A 22443-nucleotide genomic window follows, 5' to 3' on the forward strand; every position below is an offset into this window, starting at 1 on the left:
ACTCAGAGACGCCTGGAGCATATTTGGTAAACAGGGTGTCCCGCAAAGGTAGTGACAAATTTCGAGGTGTTGTAGAAGGTGTCTCGAGGAACAAGTCTAGAATAGGAGCCTGTGTCAACGACGCTACAGAGTGACGAACTTACAGGCGCCTGCCACTGCGCCACCCCTTTGGCAGAAAACGTCACTTCGTACGCTGACGGACAGTATGCGGAACGTCTCGCACCTTCATCTACTTGATTACTCTGCTATTCACAACAAAGTGCCTGGAAGAGGGTTCAATGAACCACCTTCAAGCTGTCTCTCTAGCGTTCCACTCTCGAACTACGCGCCTGAAAAACGAGAACTTAAATTTTTCAGTGCGAGCCCTGATTTCTCTTATTTTATCGTGATTATCATTTCTCCCTATGTAGGTGGGTTCCAATAGAATGTTTTCGCAATCGGAGGAGAAAGCAGATGACTGAAATTTCATGAGAAGACCCCGTCGCAACGAAAAAGCTTTTGTTTTGATGATTGCCACTCCAGATCACGTATCATGTCTCCGGCACTATCTCCCCTATTTCGCTATAATACTAAACGAGCCGTCCTTCTCTATACTTTTTCGAAGTCATCAGTCAGTCCCACCTGATGCAAATCCCACACCGCGCAGCAGTACTCCAGAATAGGACGGACAAGCGTTGTGTAAGCAGTCTCTTTAGTAGGCCAGTTGCACCTACCAAGTATTTTGCCAATGAATCGCAATCTTTGGTTTGCTCTATCCACAACATTGTTTATGAGATCTTTCCAATTTAGGTTATTTGTAATTGTAATCGCTAAGTATTTAGTTGAATTTACAGCCTTCAGGTTTGTGCGACTTGACCCGTTATAGAAATTTAGCGGATTTATTTCAGTACTCATGTGAATAACTTCACACTTTTCTTTATCCGGGGTCAATTGCCACTTTTCGACCATACAGATATCTTATCTAAATGATTTGGTAATTCGTTTTCATCATCGGATGACTTTACAAGACGGTAAATGACAGCATCATCTACAAACAATCTAAGACGGCTAATCAGATTGTCTTCTATGTCGTTACTATAGATCAGGAACAACAGAGGGCCTATAACACTTCCTTGCAAAACGCCGGATACTACTTCTGTTTTAGTCGGTGACTTTCCGTCTATTACTACGAACTGTGACCTTTCTGGGACATCTCGATCGAGCTGTTCGCGCCATGGATCTTTCACCGAGAAACCTATACTATCTGGCCACGACACTGGAGTCGGCGTGTCCGCACATACCTGCATACCTGTCGGTGCCTTCCAGAACCTCACTGACCTTTTCCATGCACGTCCAGCAGCAGTCCTCGCTGAAAAACGTGTTTATTCAGGTGATGGCATTAATGTGGTTGGACATTATAGAACTAATGGAATAACGGGAATACAATTTATTGAACTCACGCTTCCTTTTATTTTTATCACCGCAAGAGAAATTGTTCCCTGGAATTTTGGTACTGGGTGAAATCGTCTAAGTTGCAGCTTTTATAGCGTACAGCCCTGACCTCAGGAGACAGTGGGTCTGCTGGTTTGAGAATCCGCCGTCAAGGTACTTGTAAATTCTCGATGACCCCTGATGAACAAATCTCTTGACCTTCAAGTTGTAGTCCCTTTGGGTGTGTGGAGACTAGTAGATCAGTGCTGAAGTGGAGGCCATTTGGGTGTAAGCTATTTTCGCCGGGTGCACATGTCGCCAAGTACTAATCACTTTCAAAAAAGTAAATTCAACTAAATACTTAGCGTGCTTGTAATTCTCCGCTGTCATTAAAATTTGGATGTAATCTTCTCAGCGTAGAACACAATAAAAATCTCCCACTAGGATAATGTGTCAGCCTGCGGTGTCGTTGATGAAAACTTCCCATCTTGAGTCACACCCAGTGGGGAAAGAGGGTGGGTATATGTCGATAAAAAGTAGATCTTGTATCTGTACTATACAGTTCCTTCACGTTTTGTAAAAGCAGAAGCGTTTCGCACACAGTACCTTCTTCGTATGTGTGCTGTCCTGGTCTCACTCTCTATATTAATCAGTGATTCATTCCTCTTCACGTGTAAATATAATTTACAACTAAAGAACTTTGTGTCAGGTACATTTAGTGTAGCTAATAAGTATGTCTGTATCTTCGAGACAGGCACACTTAAGTGTCACTACCCGCCAACAAAGTTAGATCTCCATCGTAATCAGAGAACTTTATTATTTTATCGTTTACTCAGTTTTATATACCACGTTGGTACTATCTGCGATACAATATTGGCCTTGACCATCCTCGAATCCATATCCATTTGAATTTTTTTTTTTTTTCGATTCCCAAAGAGGGCGGGCTTGCAGCAGCTTAGTACGGCACTCTTCAGCCTACAGATTTTTAAAATAGAAGAAGAAGATAATAAAAAATAAAAGCAGGAGGTAAAAATGGTGCCTTAAATTGTAAAATGGTGGAAAATTGTGGAAGTTTGAAAATAAAACAGAGGGTTGGCGATTCTAATAAAATACACAGGAAGTAGACAGGGAAAATAGTAGACAGACAATTAAAAAAACACTGCCACAGTTTGGTTTCTGTTCGCAAGAGATATAAAAATCACACGCGGCGACAGTATGATTTCTGTTCGCAACACTTCGGAAAAGATGCACAACACTTAACACTCACTTAAAACACTGCACTAAAAAGTTGGCATGAAGATGACACACCACAGCCAAGGGCTGATGAGGGGGGGGGGGGGGGGACCTGGACAGATGAGGGGGAAAAGGGCGGGAAGGAGAGGAAAAACGAAGTGGGGGGGAGGAGCCGATGGAGGGAGAGTACTCATAAAGGGGGGGGGGACAGGGCAGACGCAACAGGGAGTGGGAAAAGGCAGTGGAGGGGAATGCAAAAGGACTCGGGGGAGAGAGGGGAGGAAGAGAGAGGATAGGTTGCGAAAAAACAGGATGGAAGGGGGGGAGGGAGTCCATTTTCCCGTCTTTTCTGCTAGTTATACTTGTTCCCAGAATTTGCCATTTCCTTCCTTTGTGTCTGGCTCGGTTTGTTTGTGACCGATTCGTTTGTTTCAATTCTGCTGCGCTTTGACTACCTTCAGGGCGGTTGCAATTAAAGTTCCAGATTCAAAACGCTTTACAAAAAATTTACCGCTGCTCAGAATAACGTCAAATTTGATGAAATACTATTGAAGTACGGATAAACGTTATGGAAACCAAAAAACCTAAACGAAAATTTTTCCCTTGGATGGCGCTCTAAGCGCCATAGTATAATGGGTTTGGCTACAAATGACAGATGAATCGCAGCGTGACGGCTATGTCGTGAGTTACAGATTAAACCAGCCATATTGTGCAATGTACATGACTGCACAAGTTGGGCAATCTTCAGTTGTGGCACTGAGATAGCCCACCTACCACAGCAAGATCGTACCACATCTGATCGAAAAACTGATTTTTAATTGACCCTAGGCCAAAAACGGCAATAAAAATAACAGTGACATCAGTTTCTAACTGCCATGAGACTAACAAAAGACATTTTCGGTATGATGACCACCGTTTTCAGCCACAAGTTGAAACCGAGAAACACCATGCTCCACAACAGGTATGAGTGTCTCAAGGGCTACATTCAGAATGCGTTGCGCAATGCTTTACTATTAACACTGCATCTCTCAGATAACTCCACAGTGAGAAGTCAGACAGATTAAGGTAGATGATATGGATGGCCAGGCTGTAGGGAAGTGACGGCTGGTAATTGTAGCATTTCCAAAATGCCTCTGGAGCAACTGCTTCACTGGCTGTGCAATGTGCAGAGGAGCTCCATTTTGCATAAAAATGATCCTACCCACACATTCACGCTGTTGAAGGTTTCAAATGAATTGGTGCACAAAAGACTCTCATAGCGTTTACCAGTGACAGGACAGGTAACAGAACCTGCTGGACCAATCTCTTCACAAAAATATGGTCCTACGACAAAAGATGCCGTCAACCCGCAGCATATGCAGCAGCTATGTAGAGTGAATTGAAACCAGTTGGCGTGAAAGCCGATTTTACATTGCCCTTATCCTACAACTCTGTGCACTGACATGTCATTGGAGTTGGAAATAGGCTTCGCCTCTCCACAGAATGTACCATTGCCATTCATTGTGCACTTCCATGTGAGCAAGAAATTCAGTCGTTTGTCTTAGTGGCAGGTCAGCATGAAGCAACCCGTGCACATGGGTAGTCTTGTATGGACAACAGGGCAAGATATTTCGTAAAATTTTGTGCACCATATTCTCAGCCATGTTCAAAGTTTGGGCAGTTTCCTTTGCACTCCTTGATTCCACTCCACCCCCCTTCTGCAACACTGTGACCATATACGAGGTACGACAATAAAGTAATGAGGCTGATTTTCTTTGTAAGATGTGGCAACCCCCTGGCAACCCTGCAGGCATGCGGAGGCACAATATCTTTGACCTTGGTCTATAAGCTGCTTCTAGTCCAAGCGTTACATTGATGCAACTGCTCAGTCGTGAGTTGTGCTGTAATAAGTTAACATGTGTTTGTCTCTCTCGTCACGGAAATGGAACCGTATAATATTGCGTAATTGTATGCCATTTCTTTTTGCATTAAATTGGGTGAAAACGCGGCAACAACTTGCGGTAAGCTTCAGAAGGCTTTTTCAGAGGAGGTTATGTCAAGAGCTCAAGTTTTTCATTGGTATAAAATGTTTAGTGAAGGCAGAACGAATGTTGAAGATGAAGACCACAGTGGAAGACCATCAACCTCACGGACGGATGTCAACTTGGCCAAGGTGCGTGAGCTCTTACGATCTGATCGAAGATTATCCGTGAAAATGATTGCAGAAGAACTGAACATCAATCGAGAAAAGGTTCGTCTAATAATAACTGAAGATCTTGGTATGAGAAAGATTTGTGCAAAAATGGTCCCCAAAAATCTCACACCACAACAGCGAGAAACACGGAGAAATGTGGCAGCCGGTCTATTAGAGCAAACGGAAATCAGTCCAGAACTGTTGAGCCGTGTTATCACTGGTGATGAAGGTTGGTTTTTTCAGTACGATGCAGAAACAAAGCGCCAAAGTTCGCAATGGTGCTCAAAGGGATCACCCAGACCAAAAAAAGCTCATATGTCAAAGTCAAAAGTGAAATGCATGCTTGTGTGCTTCTTTGATTCCAAGGGAATTGTTCATAAAGAGTGGGTGCCTCCTGGACAAACAGTTACACAATATTACTACAAAGAAATTTTAGAAAGACTTCATAAAAAAGTTCTTTGTGTCCGTACCAACATTGCTGATAGTTGGATTCTGCATCACGATAGTGCGCCATCGCATACTGCTCTGTCAGTACAGCAATTTTTAACCTCAAAACGAATTTCAGTTCTACCACAGCCACCTTATTCACCAGATATTGCTCTGTGCGACTTTTTTCTATTTCCAAGAGTAAAAACGGCGGTCAAGGGACACCATTTTCAAACAACACAAGATGTCCAAAAAGCTGTGACGAGCGTCTCGGAGGATATTACAGAAGATGAGTTCCAGAAATGTTACCATCAATGGCAGAAGCTCGAAAAAGTGTGTCCAATCAGAAGGGAACCACTTTGAAGGAGACAACACTAAACTTGACTAAAACGGTAAGCACCGAGCGGGGTGGCGCAGTGGTTAGACACTGGACTCGCATTCGGGAGGACGACGGTTCAATCCCGCGTCCGGCCATCCTGATTTAGGTTTTCCGTGATTTCCCTAAATCACTCCAGGCAAATGCCGGGATGGTTCCTCTGAAAGGGCACGGCCGACTTCCTTCCCAATCCTTCCCTAATCCGATGAGACCGATGGCCACGCTGTCTGGTCTCCTTCCCCAAACCAACCAACCAACCAACCAACTAAAACGGTAAGCGACATTTTTATTTTCACATCAGACTCATTGCTTTACTGTCGCACCTCGTATTCTACCAACATTGGATCAATTGTTCTCCTCCCCCTGCCATAATGTACTTCAAAAGAACCTGAATTTCGTAACTGTTTTCTAGAGATCTTTGGCAGACATCAAACCAACGACCTTTTTCATACCGCTGAGCGTTCTGAACTTCTACAGATACTCACCGTCTTCGTAAAAGAGCTTTACCAGCAGCGCGCAATCCTATGAGACAATCACATTGATCGTCTTTTATTCTGCCCCTTACAGTGCCATCCAGTGGTAAATTTTTTCCCTCTACCGTTTCCACGTTCTTCCATAACATTCCTTTCAAATTTGACGTAATTATGAGCAGTGATATTTACAGCGTTTTGAAACTGGATCTTTAATTGCGATATACATGTAACTTCTTGTGCTTTTGAAACTTCCTCAGATGTAAATATGTCCGTCTTAGTACACTGCCACGAAGATATTTGTCACAGTTCCACATTAGTCTTCCCCACATTCGTTTCTTCAGGTAGACGTTATTTAGTCAAATAATGATTTATATGTTCTTTCAGTGGCGTATTAAGATAAGTACAACAAAGCTTTAATTGACATAAGAAATAGTGGCTCACTGGGCATTTTGACAGAATTCGCTGAGTCGTCATCTATCAGCACTTGCTTATCAGAATCAGCAATACTTTATAGTCAAGGTCATGACATCATGGCATCCTGCAACAAGGCACAGTCATTCCAGGAATCCTGAATCCGTAACGGCACTTTTGTATTATCAAGGCCACCCCTGCCTCCTGCCACATCGCCTCCCACTCCCCCCCCCCCACCCACTCATATAAAGTCAAAATAAATGAATGCTTTATGTGGATGTGTGTGTATCTGCCTACTGTATAACTACTAACGAGAGCTGCTCTGAATTATTCATTAATCATGCACTGCTGTGGAATCGTAATTAAACCGAAACATTCAAAAAAGTAAAAAAGCTATAGGGTTCTACAGTTTCTAGGTAATTAGCTTTGTAGTGAGGAGATCAGACGCTGTAGTTGTTGGTGAGGTAAGATACTTTGACAGTTTAAAATAATGACATCACAGCATAGCCTGCAAAAATATGTTAGTCGAGTGGCATCAAATCTGTTTGTATAATTGAGAAATTGGATACCCTGGCATAATATGCATCATGTCGATATAACTATGGTATCGCACTTGTGACACACGCACACTGGAGTGACACTCCGTCAATGCCTATAGTTAATTTAGTGTCCAAAAGTGCCTGTTGTTCTTCATTTTAGGCCTGTGCTCTGTAGTGGGGAGATCAGGCATTGTAGTGAGAGACACCATATGCTGTTCAGAAGACACTTTGCTGTTAGTTTAATATTTAAAATGTCACCTGCTATAATTATAGCATTTTTCATTCGACAGATATTATCCACAAATCAGAAACAAGCATCTAGGGAATCACACAGTGTGTGTTATCCTTGGATCATCCTTCTCATACCAACGCTTCAAACTTTCACGGCAAAAAAAAAGTAACCTCACAGTTTTGTCACTTATTTCATCAGGTCGCTGCTTAATAGCCGATGACCACTCACTGAGGGATGTTAACTTCGCCTCCGCATGCTGTAATTAGACCATGCTGGTCCGGACACGATTTCAGAGTGGTCACATGATCATTAGGCAAGACTTTTCATTAGCAGTATTCGTTATTAATATTAAACCAATTTCGAACATTTTTGGTTGTAGGTTTTAAATAACGATGCACAGTGCTCTCTTGCTACATTTGTGTCTTGACAGTGACTACAGTTGTTGAAGACATCAGATGTATGTGTTACCGGCAAAACCCGATTTTAGGATGAACTAGTTTCACCTAGGTCAAACTCGTTCATCCTTTTACCAATAGGAAACTGGGAATTTGTGGTAAGGTTCTATGGGACCAAACTGCTGAGGTCATCGGTCCCTCACCCATTCACCCATACCCGAGCGAGGACTCCAACCTACGATGGGGGGGGGGGGAGGGGGGGGGGGGAGGGGGGGCGGGCCCCGCACGGACTGTGGACAAAGCTACCCCGCGCGGCTTACCGACTGAATAAAACAGTTTGGTCTAGGTCGAATCGGTTTATCCTAGTTAGAATTTACATACCTGCTTTGGGATAAACTGGTACGTCTGAACTAATTTTTCTTAGTCGGAACGCATGTCGCTGCCTGTACGAACGGGGAAGCCCCGGATCACCTCCGGCTCGCCCATCCCGCCTCTCAACCGCTCTTCGCTCGCACTGTATTTTGCATCGACGATTGCGCGTGTTGAGTTCCTGGTTGCGTTTTAAAGATTTTATTACAATCCTAGTATTATTATTGTGAGGCGTTTCATCATGGATGAGCCTTCGTGTAGTAGACAAGCCAATCAAAAGCTTTGGAGATAAAAGTTTCTGGAGGAAATTTTGCAGAGTAAAAACAAAAGTCTTCCCATTATAATGTGTAATTAGTAGACGAATATGCGGATTTGATTAAACAAGTAGAAGACGCGGAGACGTTGGAAAAAAAACTGACTGAAAAGATTTGCTGTTCTGAAAATTGGTGATGTGAAAAAACTCATTGCACGGTGTGAAGGTAATATAAAATACTTTGTTCCAGTTGATGAATTTTATGATATGATTGACGCGGCTCATGTAGCTGTGGGTCGTGGTGACCGCGATAGGATGCAAGCCGAGACATCCAAAAAATATGCCAATATCACAAAGGAAATGATGTGCCTCTATTTATCAATGTGTGATGCTTGTCAACAAAAGAAGACAAAGAAGAAAAGAGGGCTGTTTCAAAGCCAATTCTCCATTCGGTTCAAATGGCTCTGAGCATTATGGGACTCAACTGCTGAGGTCATTAGTCCCCTAGAACTTAGAACTAGTTAAACCTAACTAACCTAAGGACATCACACACATCCATGCCCGAGGCAGGATTCGAACCTGCGACCGTAGCGGTCTCGCGGCTCCAGACTGCAGCGCCTAGAACCGCACGGCCACTTCGGCCGGCTCTCCATTCGGAAATGAATAGCAGATGCCAAGTCGATTTGACTGAGTTCCAAACACAACCAGACGAGAATTTAAAGTTCATGCTAGTTTACCAAGACCATCTCACATAATTTGTTCTCCTTCGTGCATTAACATCAAAGAGGGCTGAAGAAATGGCTTATCATTTGAATGACATATTCCTAACTGTAGGGGCGCCGTGCATTCTTAAATCTGATAATGGCAAAGAATTTGTCAATAATGTTATAAATGAACTCGCAAAACTTTCGTGAGAACTGAAAATTTTGTATGGAAAATCAAGGTACAGCCAAAGTCAGGGGTCTGTTGAGCATGCCAACCAAGTCAATCAAAATATGAAAAGTTCTTGGTTAAAGGACAAAAATTCGACAAAGTGGTCGGAAGGATTAAGGTATGTCCAATTCATGAAAAATCGAGCTTACCACTCTGGCATAAAACAATCACCTTATAAAGCATTATTTGGAAGCGAATCTAGAATAGGACTTTCCACTTCCTGGTTGCCTCAAGAAATCATAAATGATATTCAGGATGAAGATGACCTAAAGAAGGCAATCGAAAATGACAGCAATACTGAACAGTACGAAGACAGTGGTGATGATAACATTGTGAAAATTGACAGAAACGACATTCAAAATGCTAGAAAAATTGCGACAGAAAATTTAAAAAAACAAGCTAAGAGAATGAAAGCTTCCTCTGACAAATTCCATCCACTAGCTGACATTGGAGACAACATAACCATAACTATGCCAGATGTACATAAAGGCAGAGGTGACCTTCGAAATATAATGGGAGTTATACTTCAAAAGACTGATGAAAGTCTCTACAAAGTTGGCACCAAACATGGTGTACTTCAGAAACATTATTGCAGGTATAATTTTACTAAAATTATCCATAATTTTTGTAATAAAATAATAAGTATTTGTTTTAACTTCTTTTTTATTTTTTTAGAACTGATTTCTACGTCTGCATTCAGAAGTTTTTACACGTGGGAAATATTTACCATGACACTGAAATATCTTTAAGCACTGCAGTAACAAAACATTCTGTTGGATCAGGGCAAGGCTTCGTGAAGTGCAGTTGCATGAAAAACTGTACAACAAACAAATGCAACTGTAAAGAAACCAATTACTCTCCTGTTCTAAGTGCCACCAAAGGAAACCTTGCAAAAATAAGTAAATAAGAAAATTGCAGATAAGGTGATCGCTGTTGATCTAGTTCAGATGTGAAAATACTGATCATCTAATAAAATGTCCGCAGCTCGTGGTCTTGCAGTAGCGTTCTTGCTTCCCCCGCACGGTGTCCCGGGTTCGATTCCCGGCGGGGTCGGGGATTTTCTCTGCCTTGAGATGACTGGGTGTTGTGTGTCTTTCATCATCACTTCATCCTCATTCACTCGCAAGTCGCCGTAGTGGCGTTAAAGAACTTCTGGAGCGGCGCCCGAACCGCCCCGCGAGAGGTCTCCCGGCCACCAATGCCATACGCTCATTATTATTATTTAATAAAAAACTTTAATGGATCGTATTGACAAATTTATTTCTATTCATTTTTTCAGTTACTTTGAAAAGCTTATAGAAGATACAAACTAGGCAAAATTAGTTCAGACTAGGACATACGAGTTCATTCTAAGACATGTAAATTCTAACTAGGATAAACCGATTCGACCTAGGCTAAACTGTTTTATCCTATCTGTAACAAAATGAACGAATTTGACCTAGGAGAAATTCGTTCATCCTAAAATCGGATTTGGATGGTAACATATGTATCTGAGGGAAAAAATGTCACACTGCTAAACATTCAATTATTTTAAATTTTTTTCCATAGCATCACCTGATGAGAGTACTGGCAATAATATGCAAGCGAGTTCTATTTGCGGTGCTGATGTTGAGTGTAAGTAAATTAAATGCATTACTACATATGTGTATAAAATTATATACACTCCTGGAAATGGAAAAAAGAACACATTGACACCGGTGTGTCAGACCCACCATACTTGCTCCGGACACTGCGAGAGGGCTGTACAAGCAATGATCACACGCACGGCACAGAGGACACACCAGGAACCGCGGTGTTGGCCGTCGAATGGCGCTAGCTGCGCAGCATATGTGCACCGCCGCCGTCAGTGTCAGCCAGTTTGCCGTGGCATATGGAGCTCCATCGCAGTCTTTAACGCTGGTAGCATGCCGCGACAGCTTGGACGTGAACCGTATGTGCAGTTGACGGACTTTGAGCGAGGGCGTAGAGTGGGCATGCGGGAGGCCGGGTGGACGTACCGCCGAATTGCTCAACACGTGGGGCGTGAGGTCTCCACAGTACATCGATGTTGTCGCCAGTGGTCGGCGGAAGGTGCACGTGCCCGTCGACCTGGGACCGGACCGCAGCGACGCACGGATGCACGCCAAGACCGTAGGATCCTACGCAGTGCCGTAGGGGACCGCACCGCCACTTCCCAGCAAATTAGGGACACTGTTGCTCCTGGGGTATCGGCGAGGACCATTCGCAACCGTCTCCATGAAGCTGGGCTACGGTCCCGCACACCGTTAGGCCGTGTTCCGCTCACGCCCCAACATCGTGCAGCCCGCCTCCAGTGGTGTCGCGACAGGCGTGAATGGAGGGACGAATGGAGACGTGTCGTCTTCAGCGATGAGAGTCGCTTCTGCCTTGGTGCCAATGATGGTCGTATGCGTGTTTGGCGCCGTGCAGGTGAGCGCCACAATCAGGACTGCATACGACCGAGGCACACAGGGCCAACACCCGGCATCATGGTGTGGGGAGCGATCTCCTACACTGGCCGTACACCACTGGTGATCGTCGAGGGGACAGTGAATAGTGCACGGTACATCCAAACCGTCATCGAACCCATCGTTCTACCATTCCTAGACCGGCAAGGGAACTTGCTGTTCCAACAGGACAATGCACGTCCGCATGTATCCCGTGCCACCCAACGTGCTCTAGAAGGTGTAAGTCAACTACCCTGGCCAGCAAGATCTCCGGATCTGTCCCCCATTGAGCATGTTTGGGACTGGATGAAGCGTCGTCTCACGCGGTCTGCACGTCCAGCACGAACGCTGGTCCAACTGAGGCGCCAGGTGGAAATGGCATGGCAAGCCGTTCCACAGGACTACATCCAGCGTCTCTACGATCGTCTCCATGGGAGAATAGCAGCCTGCATTGCTGCGAAAGGTGGATATACACTGTACTAGTGCCGACATTGTGCATGCTCTGTTGCCTGTGTCTATGTGCCTGTGGTTCTGTCAGTGTGATCATGTGATGTATCTGACCCCAGGAATGTGTCAATAAAGTTTCCCCTTCCTGGGACAATGAATTCACGGTGTTCTTATTTCAATTTCCAGGAGTGTATATTGGGTGATCTAATCATAGGTTTTTTCTCTCACTCTTTTTACCAGTTCAGATGAGCAGACATTGTTGGATATGATTGATGCATCTCATGTTGTATTAGTATTCTAGAAATTGTAATGGAGATATTTTCAGAAATCATGTAACGAATAATTATTGCTTAAATTAGTATGGATAATTTCCTGTTCAAGATGGAAAGTATTGCATATCTATCAGATGATTAGAACCTGAATCTTTTACATGTACTGAATTCTGGAGTTCAGCTGCCATTAACTTTCCATTCGTAGAAGTTGTTCGAATATCCAATCCTTCCAGAATCATCTTGCCAAGTGTGGACGATTAAGACATCCGTTGAGCTAGCAATGCCTTGCTTTACTCGTATTATTAGTGCTGCGAACTGGCAGAAAGGGGACTCGGAAAAATTATTCGAGCGTATTTGACAACTGTAAACTAACCAGTGCTAGAGTGTACCGAAACAACCAATTTTTTCCATGGGATAGCTTACAGCTTGACTGGGACAAAAACATATACGGACTGTCGTATGGTACGTACACCATCTTACTGCAAGATTGATTATGGTTTAGGATGCACACTCAGCCCACAGTAGTTTAAATATTTATCACCTTTAGTGGTGACAGATTGTTCAAAGCAACGCGAGATAGTGAAGACTGGAACTGTAGACCTACGTCTTGAACTCGAATCATCGCAAAAACTTACTTGGTGGCACTTGAAGTCACAGTATGAGATGAGCTCTCCAAGCAGCTGGCTGACTGGCAGTCCTGCTCAGCGGTCTCCAGTATAAAACTGACAAGCACACACATTCCTTTGCTACCATAAGCCAGCCGATCATTTCCCTGCAGTTTAACAATATGCATAAGAAGTGGGTACATTTTCGTATAAGCACTTCGCATCGTCTTGTAATTTACCAAACTTTAAGCTAATTTTCACAAACACCCTGATCACTGAGTAATAAAAATATACCAAGGTAAGGTCCCCAAATATGGCTCCCTTTCTTATTATCACTTGTAAATCCATCAAACTGCTGGAAGGAAGACAAGTAAATATGTAATTATTCACCCAATTATGTTTACTGTATGTGCCAAGCTCAACTTTTGTAATAAATTTAAGAAGAACGTAAAAAATAATGGTAATATAAAAAAGTGGCATTCCTTTATTTATGATAAAGGTGATCCAAATATGGCCGCTATGTATTAAAGGCGCACAAAACTTTGACAGTTGGTAATAAAATCGCAAAACACATAAGAACTTATAAAATTAGTAAATAGTAGGAAACTCTTGAGTATTAACAATTACTTTTCAAAGAAAGAGTGCAAATAAATGTCGTTCTACGTGAAATTCGTCCATTGCATTTTTTGTGACTCCACAAAAAATCACTGTACGCACTGAATCCATTTTTGTCATTTGTTAACCTGCGAATACAGTTTGTTACGCACTGGGAATCTTCACCCCCGTCACTTTCAGTACACCTACTTCATCAGGGTTTGAATGAAAATCTTCATCAGCCACAGAATCTTCAGAGGATTCAGAGGAAGAAACTTTTCTTTTCCACCTTCGGTTTGCACAATACGTCTTCTTTCTTGCAGCTGATTCCTCCTAGTCCTGCTTCCTCTTATGTGACTCCACGATAGTATTTTTGCGAGGTGGGCCTGTGATAAGGGTAGCTGAACCTCGTTGAGTGGAAGTGCTTGGTTCGATGACAGGCACAGATCGAATACCCTTAGGTGATATGGTACGATTATCAACTTCTGGAGCAGGGTCTGGTTGCATAACATGTGCATCGATATTTTCATCCATGGGAAAATTCTCGTGGATCTAAACCCATTGATATCCGTTGACATATTTGCAGCTCTAGTATAAGCGCGACGTATCGCAGCGACTAACGACACTGTTTCGTGAGCGTCCAACCGTTTTCCAATTTCTTGGGCATAGTATGATTTTAATGAGAACATAAAAGAAACGTTCAGTGGTTACATTCTACCAGTGCAGTGCGGAGGCAGGCAAACTATGGAAGTACAATTATCTCGGCCAAGCTGAATAACGTCGATGTCACGAGCGTGTATAATGTGGGCATCTAAAATCAGGACCACTAGATCGTCTCTGGATGGCTTGACAATGTCGATGAAGTGCTGGAACCATTTCGTGAACAAGTCCAGCTGTATCCATCCAGCTTCGATTGTACCAGGAGGAGTTCCGTCTAGTAGTTCAGCCTTGAAGTTCTTGCATAGAAAAATGGTCATGGGGAGACTAAGCTGTCCAGCAGTTACAAGTGAACCATGTTCAACAGAAGACAATTGGTGAACTTAACGTTTGCTTTTTACAGCAACGATTTTTTACATTTATGCTGAACTGTCGTCAAGCCTGTTTCATCAACGTTAAAGGTTTTCATAGGATTGTGTTTTATTTTCTCTATTTCTGGTTTTATAATCGAGAAAAAATTGTCCACGTCTCCTTTGACAATCCCTGCATTCAAGCTTTCGATAGCAGTTACGGTGTCCTGAAAGAGATACCTGGATGGCGTCTCGTGAACATTTGCAACCATTTCTTACCTGAGAGTCCTTGTTGAGACTTCAAAGGATGTTCAATATTATTTCAAACGGCTAGCTGTAAAGCCATACGTTTAACATCATCTGCATGTAGCCCATAATACGTGCGCTCCGTTGTTTTACAGTGTGCGACGAGCTGAGCCTCTGTCTTGGAAGGTAAAATAATTTTACATTCTAGTCAAACCTTCAAAACACCCGCAGATTCAGCGTTTTGCGACTTTAGAGTGTTCATATACGTCCTCAGTGTTGTTCTCGATATCTCAAATTAACGTACCGCTTGTTTAGCAGGCATATTTCCCACTTGACCAGCTTTAATTGCACAGAAAATTGCATTCTTATCTCAGTCACGTATTTTTGCCATCTGAAAATAGGAAGAGAAACTATTTGTTGATATGCTAAGCTGTTTACACAAATATGGCCTGGGGACCATAATTAGATCCGGCATGGGGGCCATATTAGGAGAAAGGCAAGCATTGCATACAGCGCGTAATTGCCAACGGTACAGTAGATGTAAAATATGTTCAACAAATCCAAAATAAAGCAAAGAATGCTACCTTCCTGTGATGAAAAAACTTATTTTCTAACATTAATATTTCACAGTAAAACACATTCTCCAACTAAAGTGTAGCAAAAAACTATCCTTTGCTCCGAAAAGAAAACACAAGATTCCGGACTATCACAGAGAAATCTTATTGTTTCACGCAATCTTCGTAGCTCACCAGCGCCCTCTGAAGAAGTTCACAGTAATACCGCATGATTGCACCACTTGCTGGAGTGTTTAGATAGTGTGGCGATATTTGGATAAGGGGACTTTACCTTATCGCTTGCATTTGTCTCTATAGTTAGATTTGAAGATAAGTACGCAATCAAGTTAGGTTATGGGCTCGTAGTTTGGTAATAAACACAAATAAGAATGAATACACTGTGTCACACCTGCTCTCTAACGATGCCATAGGAATCTTTCTGTAGCCTTGCGCCGACATTGCTGCAGTAAACTACAGTGAGCATCCATTTTTTTTCCTTTTTTTAGGTGGTTGTTCTAGATATTGTAGCTAGCATACCTAGAACTCAGTGAACGTTATTTCTTAAAGACGTCATTGTGTGCAAAGTTCTACGCAAGACGCATAATTTACCAGGTGATCAAAAAGTCAGTATAAATTTGACAACATAAAGCACGGAATAATGTAGATAGAGAGGTAAAAATTGACACACATGATTGGAATGACATGGGGTTTTATTAGAACAAAAAAAAAAAACAAAGTTCACAAAATGTCCGACAGATGGCGCTGGACTGCAAAACGTCAGTGACTGCGCATGACAATCGTGTTACGGAATCGCATCATCCCCAGCCTGGCCGATAAACACCTGCTGGAACGTACGATGTTTATGGAGGATGGCGCTCCACCATATTGCTAAACGCGTGAAAGATCTCTTGCGCGCGTCGTTTGGTGATGATCGTGTGCTCAGCCGCCACTTTCGTTATGCTTGGCCTCCTAGTCCCCAGACCTCAGTCCGTGCGATTATTGGCTTTGGGGTTACATGAAGCCGCAAGTGTATCGTGATCCACCGACATCTCTAGGGATGCTGAAAGACAACATCCGATGCCAATGCTTCACCACAACTCCGGACATGCTTTGCAGTGCTGTTCACAACATTATTCCTCGATTACAGCTATTGTTCAGGAATGATGGTGGACATATTGAGCATTACCTGTGAAGAACATCATCTTTGCTTTGTCTTACTTTGTTATGCTAATTATTGCTATTCTGATCAGATGAAGCGCCATCTGTCGGACATTTTTTGAACGTTTGTATTTCTTTGGTTCTAATAAAACCCCATGTCATTCCAAGCATGTGTTCCAATTTGTACCTCTCTATCTACATTTTTCCGTGATTTATTCAGTTTTCAAATTTATACTGACTTTTTGATCACCCGGTATATATCTCGCATACAGTACAGGGGAGGCGGTGGATTACAAGAAGAAAGATGTGAGAGATTTTATTTCACATTTCTACATTACTTATTTCATGTCATCTCCTTCATTGTCATCATAAATAGTGATTGCTTCACCAGTTATGAACACGCTATCGTCCTCATCAGCATCATAAATATCATCATCAGCATCATAAATATCATCATCAGCATCATTATCATCTTCTATATTCGCCGACATTGTCATTTGGAGCCACCAGAGGCGCAGGGCGAAAGGTGTATCCAAAATACCGTTTACATAACCTAAAAATTCTCATTCGCACATAATAAATTCTCCTCAGGTGGTGGTGGGAGTAAATTGTCTACTGACAATTGATTTCCATCTTTTATGAATGTGAAGCTGTAAATAACATTATGCAACTCCTCCAGTTCACACAAGAAACCACTTTCTAGTTTGAGAGAAAACAGTACCATGATCATTATTCTTTTTACATATGAATCAGTCCACTGAAATAGAGGATGTAAATCTATCTGTTCATAATGCAAGTTCCATGTTTCACACACACACACATACACACACACACACATACAACCAAGAGCGCGGGCGCCCGCGTGCGAGAAGTTCAGTCCATATGACTTACCCATTGGATCGATGTGTGGGCACTGCCAATGGCGTCAGAGCCTACTTCGCTGGCGTTGACTCTATGTCGCTTTGTAACAATACCACTGGTGAGATACAATCCAACTCCCTCTCTCTTAAATATTTTACAGATACATAGCTCCATAAAAAATAAAAAAACACAACGACCCGTATCTCAGAAACCTGAACAGCGCCAACCAGGGTGACCAGGAGAGGGAGGGAGGCGGGGGGGCGTCGATTTTAGCATATTCATGTGTTGCTACCGCCCACATAGTGAAAATACCATCGTACCATATCGCCTATGTGCTATGATATCTCGAAAGCAAGTGGAATGAACTCAGGTAACAAACCATTGCACGACTGTCATCAGCACAGTATCTGCGCATCACCTTTCTGTTAAGTGGTCTGCAGTGCAAGCGGTATGAACTTATACAGCAAGGACACTGTACAGCAATTTCCACTACAACATTTACCACGAATGTTAACTGCCTCTTAACATGCCACTACTCGAAATGCGAAAAAAAAGTGCAACTAGTGTGTCCCAGAAGCAAGTATTACATCTGTATCCTCCTCTCAGCAAAATCACATCCTCTTAGGACTTCTCAATCGCTCACACAACGTATGTCAGTAATAACAAAATTGGGAAATCCATTGAGTAAACGACTTTGAGAAAGGACAGATTGTTGTTACGCCGAGCTGGTGAGCGTGTATTTCGAAAACGACGAAGCTCGTCGAATGTTCACGTGCTACAGTCGTGAACATCTACGGAAAGAGGTAGAAGCACGGTGAAACTACCACTAGGCGCTGAATGGCTGGACGTCCACGGGTCTTCACAGAACCTGGGCTCTCTGAGCACTATGGGACTCAACATCTGAGGTCATCAGTCCCCTAGAACTTAGAACTAACCTAACGACATCACACACATCCATGCCCGAGGCAGGATTCGAACCTGCGACCGTAGCGGTCGCGCTGCTCCAGACTGAAGCGCCTAGAACCGCTCGGCCACACCGGCCGGCCAGAACCTGGGGTTCGGAGGCCTGTCTGCTCTGTAAAGTAGGACAGATGGCGATCTGTGGCATCTCTGCTGAAAGAACACAGTGCTCGCACAAGTGTTTTGGAGAACACAGTTTATCGCATATTGTTGAACATGTCGCTCCGCAGCAGATCACCCCCACGTGTTCAATTGTTGACCGAACGACATTGTCAGTTACGATTGCAGTGGGCACGGGACTATCAGGATTCGACCTTAGATCAATGGAAAAGTGTTGGCTCTTCCGAAGAATCACACTTTTGCTACAGTACGTCGATGGTCGTCTCCATAAACGCTATCATCGAGGTGAACGGCGGTTCGAAACTTGCAGCGCGCCACGGACGCGGGCTACTGGGAGAAGTATTATGCTGGGAGGCATTCCCCTGTGCCTGCATGGGATCTGTGGTGTGATCGAAGACACGCTGACAGCTTCGAACCATCTCCATCCCTATATGCTTGAGCCTTATCTGACGGCGATGTCATCTTTCCAGAACCCCATGTCTCGGAGCCTCAACAGTGCTACAGTGGTTTGAGGAGGATTGTAGTGAACTCAAGTTGACATCTCGGCGATCAACTTCACCTTATGTAAATCCTATGGAATCCATCTCGGTTGCTACCGGGTGCGTCGGAGGTGCGACTCCTCCCTCGGGCATGGGCGTGTGTGCAGTCTTTAGGGCAAGTTAGTTTAAGTTAGATTGAGTAGTGTGTAAGCTTAGGGATCGATGACCTCAGCAGTTTGGTCCCATAGGACTTACTACAAAATTCCAAAAATTTTTTGCTATCGGGTGCCATCACTGAGTACGCAAATCTGCAGCAGTCCGTTGAGCGAATTACAGGATCTGTGCGTAAGCATCTAAAGCGACACACCTCTACAAACCTACTAACGAACTGTCGTATCCCTGATACTTAGACTCAGTGGTGTATTTCGTTCCAAAGACAGACAGACTAGCTATTAAGCAGTTGGTAGTAATGTTTTGGCTCGTCAGTGTCAAGTTCATTGTGTGATATAATAATAAGGATATTTCACTGTCATCCAACGTTTCTTTATTTTTAGTAGTCGTATCTGTTTCACTTCCACTGGTAGTGTCAATTGACACACTGTCCATTTGCGGAATCAGCAATGTTTCCATCGCTCTCAGTGTCACTACATGTCCAGCGCTTGCTCCAGTAAATCTTTACTTGAAATATACGGGGTGATAATAATTAAAGTTAAACTTCCAAAACGCTGTAGAAATAACACCATAGGTCAGAATGACGTCAAATTGCAACGGAATGTTATCGGGGAAGGGGAAAAACGTACGGCAGAAGAAAAAAAGTTGTGAGAAAATTGACCAGTAGATGGCTCTCTATGTGTCAGAATAAGTAAAGTACGTAAATGAAAACACTTGTCATGTGCACGATCCATTGAAGTAGGTATAAACACGCCGGGTACACGGCTTTTCCTCCTTTCGCGTCTGCGACGTTCACCATGAGTGTCTCAATGCAGGACACGCTCTGCTTGTAAAGCTGTATTACAAGAATGATGACTGTGCACAAATCGCTCTGCTGAAGTTCCAGACACTGAAAGGTTTGAAAAAGGCGTTGGTCAAATGACTTCCGTGGGTCTGGAGAAAATGATTCCGAAATTCGAAGACTTGTTCTTTTTGGTGTCCAACCTGGTAGAGGGAGGAAACGAATTGATTCGACGTCAGTGGAAGCAGTGGCCACAGCAATGCAGGTTGAGAAGAGGGGTGGTGTGCAAACGTGCAGTGCACGGAAAATTGCCCGAACATTGGACAAACCCATGAGCACTGTGAGTAAAATCCTACGACAAAGTGCTATTTTGCTATCCATTCAAAATTATCCATGTGCACGAGTTGCTTCCTGTTGGCCTGTCAGCAAGAGAGACTTACTTCAGGATTTCTTGCTCGCATGGAAGAGGACAATAATTAGCCGTTGAAGGTTTTGTGGACAGACGAAGCCCGCTTCCATCTGACAGGAAATGTCAATACATAGAATTGTCGAATAAGGGCAACGGAAAATCCACAAGGAAATCAAACAGTACCACTTCATTCAGAAAATGTCACTGTGTGGTGCGGGTTTACGGCATCATTTATCATGGGGCCATATTTTTTCGACGAGACAGGTGCTTCCAGTCCTGTTACCTGTACCGTCACTGGTAAGCGTTATGAGGGTCTTTTGCACAACCTCGTCATTCCAGCTCTCCAACAGCGTGGATGTGTGGATGGGATTATTTTTATGCAAGATGGCGCACCTCCGCACATTGCAAATCCAGTTAAGCTGCTGCTGAAGGGCTATTTCGGAAATGCTAGACTTATCAGCCGCCATTTCCCTACAGCCTGGCCGTCCCGATCACCTTATCTTAATCCGTGTGACTTCTGGCTGTGCGGCCATCTGAAAGATGTTGTGTTCAGTGTTCCGACTGCTAACTTAGCCGCATTGAAGGCACGCACAGCGCAACACATTCTGAACGTGACTCCTAAAATACTTCGATCAGTCGTGGAACATGCTGTTTCTCGATTTCAACTTGCAGAAAATGGTGGATAGCATGTTGAACATATTTTACGCCAGTCACACGGAAATTAATAATCCAGCTTGATTTTGATTCATGCCTTTTCTGCAGTTTTTGGCCTCGGGACACTTAAAAAGCGATGTTATTGATGCTTTTTGTACGGTTTTTGGCCTTAGGACAACTAAAAACCGACGTACGTGATGATTTTTATGTGGTTTTTGGCCTCACGACAATTAAAAACCGATGTGATCGACGCTTTTTATACGGATTTTGGCCTCAGGACAGTTAAAAACCTATGTGAATGATGCTACTTATGCCGTTTTAGGCCTCAGGGCAATTAAAAACCGATTTTTCCCATCCGATGTGATGTGACCTTGCCGTGGCAGATGGGCTTACGTAACTAACAGTATAACAACTGTACACCCACGCACACTGAGTAGTACATTCTGTTTAACGTCAAACGTACACCTTTGGCATTGTTGTATGATTCGTTTGTCATTTGTAATAGACCACTGTTAAATTATGATGCTTACAGCGCCATCTGTTGCTACATTTTGTAACTACAGGGCTATTACAAATGATTGAAGCGATTTCATAAATTCACTGCAGCTCCATTCATTGACATATGGTCACGACACACTACAGATACGTAGAAAAACTCATAAAGTTTTGTTCGGCTGAAGCCGCACTTCAGGTTTCTGCCGCCAGAGCGCTCGAGAGCGCAGTGAGACAAAATGGCGACAGGAGCCGAGAAAGCGTATGTCGTGCTTGAAATGCACTCACATCAGTCAGTCATAACAGTGCAACGACACTTCAGGACGAAGTTCAACAAAGATCCACCAACTGCTAACTCCATTCGGCGATGGTATGCGCAGTTTAAAGCTTCTGGATGCCTCTGTATGGGGAAATCAACGGGTCGGCCTGCAGTGAGCGAAGAAACGGTTGAACGCGTGCGGGCAAGTTTCACTCGTAGCCCGCGGAAGTCGACGAATAAAGCAAGCAGGGAGCTAAACGTACCACAGCCGACAGGTTGGAAAATCTTACGGAAAAGGCTAAAGCAGAAGCTTTACCGTTTACAATTGTACAAGCCCTGACACCCGATGACAAAGTCAAACGCTTTGAATTTTCGGCGCGGTTGCAACAGCTCATGGAAGAGGATGCGTTCAGTGCGAAACTTGTTTTCAGTGATGAAGTGATGGTGAAGTGAACAGACACAATGTGCGAATCTGGGCGGTAGAGAATCCTCACGCATTCGTGCAGCAAATTCGCAATTCACCAAAAGTTAACGTGTTTTGTGCAATCTCACGGTTTAAAGTTTACGGCCCCTTTTTCTTCTGCGAAAAAAACGTTACAGGACACGTGTATCTGGACATGCTGGAAAATTGGCTCATGCCACAACTGGAGACCGACAGCGCCGACTTCATCTTTCAACAGGATGGTGCTGCACCGCACTTCCATCAT

The 22443-nt window shown here is 43.5% G+C and overlaps 1 protein-coding gene across 1 annotated transcript in view; it reads right to left on the minus strand.

The window, feature by feature from the left end:
* The window catches only part of LOC126482105 (carboxypeptidase B-like), a 28741-nt gene extending 20587 nt beyond the window's left edge, over window positions 1-8154 (minus strand). The window contains 1 exon segment of the mRNA XM_050106081.1: window positions 8122-8154. Within this exon segment, the coding sequence (XP_049962038.1) occupies window positions 8122-8154 (33 nt within the window).
* Between the last annotated feature and the right edge of the window lie 14289 nt (window positions 8155-22443).

This window comes from Schistocerca serialis, chromosome 5 (assembly GCF_023864345.2).
Source record: "Schistocerca serialis cubense isolate TAMUIC-IGC-003099 chromosome 5, iqSchSeri2.2, whole genome shotgun sequence".
Taxonomy (NCBI): Eukaryota; Metazoa; Arthropoda; class Insecta; order Orthoptera; family Acrididae; genus Schistocerca; species Schistocerca serialis.